Source organism: Halyomorpha halys, unplaced genomic scaffold (assembly GCF_000696795.3).
Source record: "Halyomorpha halys isolate HHAL.00 unplaced genomic scaffold, Hhal_1.1 Scaffold24.1, whole genome shotgun sequence".
NCBI classification, from domain to species: Eukaryota; Metazoa; Arthropoda; class Insecta; order Hemiptera; family Pentatomidae; genus Halyomorpha; species Halyomorpha halys.
Window position 1 is genome coordinate 2023616 of NW_027107648.1, and position 6326 is coordinate 2029941.

At 29.4% G+C, this 6326-nt stretch overlaps 1 protein-coding gene across 3 annotated transcripts in view; it reads right to left on the reverse strand.

Annotated features, from left to right (window-relative positions):
• Window positions 1-1462: 1462 nt before the first annotated feature.
• LOC106682604 (uncharacterized) overlaps window positions 1463-6326 on the reverse strand; it is a 43491-nt gene continuing 38627 nt past the window's right edge. Inside the window, exons 7-8 of one of the 3 annotated variants that reach the window (XM_014423562.3) lie at window positions 4978-5083; window positions 1463-4535 (exon numbers count right to left, since the gene is read on the reverse strand). In XM_014423562.3, coding sequence (XP_014279048.1) covers window positions 4499-4535; window positions 4978-5083 — 143 coding nt within the window. In that variant the 3' untranslated portion in view covers window positions 1463-4498. Of the gene's footprint in view, window positions 4551-4977; window positions 5084-6326 lie in introns of all 3 variants that reach the window. The other 2 variants (XM_014423551.3, XM_014423558.3) reach the window with 2 other exon arrangements.

Here is a 6326-nt window from a genome sequence, read left to right on the forward strand (position 1 = left end):
TGCTCATAGTTTGTGTTTTGAGTGTTAGTATTGTTTTGGATGTTTTTATTAATAATAAAGCAATGGGTGACAATAATAATAATAATGTAATGATAGTAGTCAATTAGCTAATCTTGATTCTCTTCCTCACCAGTTAGATCAACAATGCACTCAGTAGTCTAACTTTCACACACCATTTACTTTAGGCATGTTGTAATAAACTACTTTAATCAAAAATTATAAGTAAACAATAACATGAAGTTTTGGAAGGAAAGGTTATAAAACAAGGTGCTCAGAAAATCCGCAAGGAGCTCTTATGCATTTAACATTTAACATGACTTTAAATAGAACTGCTCACAATCCTATAATTATAACCTTCAACATGGTAAAACATGGTCAATATATCTGCCTACAAAGTAAAACAAAAATCTGTACGAAACAGTCCCAGTCAAAGATGAAGGATAGCCTAAAGCAACTAGTAACCTCCGGTATTAGTAACTTAGGAGACCAAGAATAAAGGAGATGAATGTGTTCCAAGTATCTAGTCCGGAACTGGTTAGGCATTACCAAGTTCTGGTATGCCTCTTTGTTTGTTTCCAATAGGAGTTTGTTATCATGTGGAGGGGAGGAGCTAGGTTGGGAGGTTCATGAGTTACCTTCTCCTACAGGCAAACTTATCTTGGTTGGATTATACCTAGCTGAATAATTTGAACCATCCACTTAAATAAAAATTTAAGAATCTAAATTGAGATTTGTTACTTTTCCATGAGATTCCGTTTCTTTTGAAACATTAGTTGTCAAAATCCCATTGCTCTTGAGAGCCTGAAAAGGGATTGATACAACTGTATATTTATGTATGTACGATTTACCTGCCTTTACAGTTATTTTAATTGAATTTGTCATCCTTCTTCTAATTTCAATAAGAAAAATCTATGTGTAGTAACTTTATACAAATTAAGGCACCAAAAACTGCTACTGAAAGGAATGTTGTTTTGTTTATTTCTGGCCCGAACATAGCCTCTAGAAGTTGACATGTAGAATCTCATTTAAAGCATTAAAAATTAAAAAAAACAAAACTTTATGAAGGTTTAATCAACATTATTATTAATACTGTTCAAACTGGATCACAGTTGTTGACTTAAGCACACTACACTCGTTTAGAATAAGCAATTCTTTGACTAACTCTTTTTATTAAAAGTGTGTACCTGAATCCATATATATACAAATCAGTTTATAGTATCATGTTTAATCTTACAATATTTCAGTTTATTTTTTGCTAAATAAATTTTATAATTCAGTAATGTTTTTTAATCCCTCTACATAAATTTCCCTTAATAATAGGAGTATTCACAATATGTTAAATGTAATAAGTTTTGACATGCTAAATATTGTAAGCAGCCTAATTATATTCAAAATTGGATAAGGAACAGCTAAAATGGGAAAAAGGAAGATTTAATGGAGGAATAAATAAAACAAAATAATATCAGTTCTTAAATTTGTTTATTCAGTAACAGGTCAGTTCTTTTCAGAGTCGGGCAAAAATCAGCTATAGTTGAAACTAATAGCTAAAAAGTTGTCATGGATACAATACTTATAAATCAATGGTTCATTCATGAATAAGGATTGTATCCATGGAAATTTAAGCTATTAGTTTTAAATAATCAGCAGGGCTAAAGTAGAGAATATAATTTTGAGAAATTTATCACTTTACAATAAAATATTTGTATTTATTTTGATCCTTGTAATTTTTGTTGCGGAAACATGGAAGTTAAGATATGTGTCAATATATTGGAAAATCTAGTGATTGTTAGAGGCCAAGAATTAGTTATAAAATATCACTTGCATATCTGATTTTTGCCCATCTCTGGTTCATTCTCAATTCACAAATGCAACTTACAACTGAATTCTTAGTAACAAATAAAAGCAAAATAAATACTGTTGAAGAAAAGTTTATGATAATTCATCAAACATATAAAAAAGTAATCTTAAAACTAATATGAGTATTAGTCATTAATACTTATTATTGTAATACAAAATTATCAATATTATAATTAAAAAAAGGCAAACAAAAGAAATCATTTAACTAAAGTTAACTAATAAGAGTAGGGGCAATATCCTTACAAATACAAAAATTTCTTAAGACTAAAACAAACTATAATTACTAAGAGTATTTCACATGTGATATAGGAGATAGAGATATGAGGAAGAATGGCACAGAAGTAGAAGGGAATCCTGCAGAGGGCAGCCATTTTCAAGGCACCCATTTCATCATTATACAACAGGCAGTGGAAAATAAATTAATAATCCATGCACGATCTGGATCTGTCCATTGTTGCACTCTGGTACAATCCTCAGTGAATGGAGCGTAACAATATAATACAATTAAATAAATCAAAATGGATAAATCAAAAATGGCTGGCCTGATTGCAAGAAAAGTCTGTTATAATGACATCAAATTAATATTCAATAGATAAATACAGAACATAATTTATACACACTAATGATAACTAATAATAAACATCAGTAAGTGTCCAAAAGAACACACAAAATTTCATAATTACTTCAGAACAAAATTCATTATATACTAAAGTAATTTTAAATAGCAATAATAAATTATGTTTGGGAAAAGTAACAAAAGAGAGAGGGAAATGCTTAATACTGAGATTCATATGTCATGGAACAGTAACAAAAAATTCTAATCACTGAAAAACTCATACAATTAAACTATAAATTACAGTCGAAATTTACATTTATATTATGTTATGTACAAAGGTAAATTAAAAAAACAAAAAGTAAGCAACACAATAAATAAAATAATAAAAGGGAAGAGAGTTAGAGTAATCACCATTAAAAGTGAAAACATTACGACCTATCAATAATATAAAGATACACAATAGATCACAAATAAATACTGATCATAAAAAAGACGGAGCGTAACTTAGCAACTACTCGGTTATGTCTCTGAATACTGATGTAAGAGAAATCTTTTTATCAATTATTTGAGGAGTATCAAATCAAGTTATGGTGAAGAAATCAAGAGTTAGGAACAGTCATCTTCCTAATATCAATTTGTCACATGATCACAAAAAAAAAAAAAAAAAATTTAAAAATGCAACTCCTTACAAAAATAATATACAGCTAAATAATTATTATAAAGGAGTTAGTACAAAATAAAAGCTAAAAATCAAATGCAAAATTGAACAGACATTCCATTATCTATACAACAAAACAAAATTCAAAAAAATCCCTAAATAATTGGAATAATTTAAAATTTTAAACATATTTTTGATTTTTTTTTTCTTTTTTCCAACTTTTAACCATTCATATTAAAAATATATGTAAAATTTTCTGCCTATCTGAGCCTAATACAACAATTATTGCCAATGAGTATTAAGATGAGTGTAATATGAGCGACCGAACTTTTCCGAGTCTATATTCCCATAATTATTTAATAATTTAATAGATACATCATATTTACAGATCAAAACACTACTAGTAAGACAGGCACATAACGGTTCAGATCCTAGTGGTATAATATAAAATAAATCAAAACACAAGAAGTGGGGTTCCATTTCCTATCAGCAACAGACCTTCAGGGGACAAATGACAAAACAATCTCAAAAGAACAGAAGCAGACTACATTTATAATTGCTTCAAATTTGGCATAAACTTATTTTTTTAATAAAAAAAAAATTATGATAGAAATGAGAACAACACCACATAATAACAATATAAAAGTTAGACAAAATTCATATAAAAAAATTAAGTTGTTACAACTTACTCTTAATCTAAAAATCAAAATAAAAAACAAACATGACAATAATATCAACTTATATTGGGAAACTTCCAACAATTTCAGTTAATCAGTTTGTTTCTTATATTTTTTACAAATGATATCTCGTGAAAAAATATTATTTTATATTGGGAAAGATCATTTATAACCTTATGTGATGGGTCCAGCCCAAGTAGACACTAACAACTAAATAAATATAAACACAACCAGACACTTGGACGTAAACTTTTCTTTATAAGTTTCTTTGTGTTGTGTTATTTTTTTTTAGTGATAGCAAAATATTAAATGCATTTTACACAAAGATTCTCAACACGTAAAATAATAATAGGTTCCAATAAAAATAAATAAAACCAGATAAGATTAAAATTTGCAACTTAGCATTTGCAATTACAAATGAGGAAGCGAGAGATATGTAAGTACTTAACCGAGCCTAACAAGCCCAAGGAGGGGGGATATTCTACACTTGGATGAAGCTATCAGACATTTTTTTTCGTTTTTTCATTCTCTTTTACAAATATTAGTATACCTCTATTTATATAATGATACAAAGTGCTAATAGTGAACAAAAAAGTATATCGCACAGCCTGGATGGGTGTGTAGCTAACGGATGTCAGCTAGTGAGAAACAAGGTTGAGTGGTTTGTCCTGGTTGGCGCCTGGAATGACAAATGGTTGTATCTGTCGACGGAGTGCAGCAAGCATATCGTCACAGCAGTCTTCAGCACCACTACCAGCGCCGCTGCTCCCACTCGTCGGAACTGTCTCTGATTAAGGCAACACTGGTTCTTATTGTAAGCTTGTCAATTAACCAAACTAATAACTAACTTAATTAAATCCAAGCAATAAAATATAATACACAAAATAGTCTTCATATTATTTTATAAGAAAATATGATAGAAAATTTATGAATAATAATAGCAATATACTGTGAAAGCTCAAGCCTAAAACCCTATTTGGTGTTAGTGGCAGGAAAAATATTAACACAGTTACGTGTTACTATGATTAACATGCAGGACAATTATGGGTATAATAAACATGCTCGATTCCTTTCATTAGATATATAATTACTACAAAACCGCTTTTCATTATTTCGTTTTCATAATATAATAATCCTTTAGATTTTGTCCCTTTATATAATACGATATTGATAATTTTATGAATGATTAGAGATTGTTTTGTTTAAAATAGTATAAACACAATTGTTACCTGTCATACATCCCGTGGCTTGGACCCGGTTTTGGGTTTTCTTTATCATCATATCTATCTCTTTCTCTTGATGGACCGGCTTGTGAAGGGGTAAGGGGCCTTCGACCTAAAGATGTAAAAATGACCAAAATCTATAATAATGCCTAAAATAAAGTATTTGTAAATTACATTTTCATATATGCATGTTTGTTCAGGAATCCAACGTGGCAGCTACATAAAGACCACACACTTGCTCTTAAAAAATAAGACATCCCCAGGAGTTAGAGGTCTAGCAATAACAGAGCTATCAGTGAAACTTCTTTATCTACGCTTTTTCAGTAACAAGATACAACATAAGAAAACACTGCATTCCTGCAGAGGCCACTAGCTCAGTTTCACTTCGACAGAAGGCAGATAATATTGTCAAAAGAATAAACACAGAAAGGACTCGAGAACTAATAATTGCTGAGTAGCCATATTAATCATAATAGTGAAAAAAAAAAAAAATATATGAACAATGGTACCGAAATAGTAACAACATATCTCATACAGTGGAACTTAACAGATGCTTTCAACAATAGGATATCTCTCAAAAGCAGTCAGTGTTGTTTTTCCTAATGTTAAAACAATTAATATACATTGGTTCACCTTCAACCTTCAATCAGCAGGACTTCTACTATACATGAACGAACACAAAATTAGACCTTAGGGTTGGGAAAAAATACCACATAAGAAGACAGAAGATGAAGAAAATGACATAATTTCTTCAAACAGCAGATGCTTACAGCTAATACGGTGTGTTAAAAGCAATATCTTAGAATTTGATTTTTAAAATCATTAGGGGATTTTGTAAATAAATGGTATTTACCATTCAAACTTCCTCTCTTTAAGTTTTATGCGTGTTTTATTTTTATCCAATTATCACTTAATCTTATAATTATGTACCTACACCACGTATGCTAATGAAGCATTTAGTATATATAGTGTAAAACAGACACACAAAAAAAAAAAAATGGAAGTGATCCAAAAAACAAATATAACTTTGAAAAAAAAAGTTGAACAAACAAAAATAAGTAAAACAGAAAAAGAAACCGAAAAATCCAAGATGTTTTGATGAGTCAATTTGAAGATATTAAGTAATGAATATAGGATTATTAGCATTCAATAATAACATATGAGGCGTTTGGTTTCAAAACCGGTTACATCCATTTTCAAAAATTTTTCAGGACTGATCAAAAAAGATTAAATTTAAAAAATTAATCAATTTAGCAATTTTTTTTTTTATTTTTTTCGTCGTTTTGCAAACAATTAACTTCAAACAAAATTTTTTGACGTCTTTTCATCACCTGTTTTTTTTTAAATCTCATCCA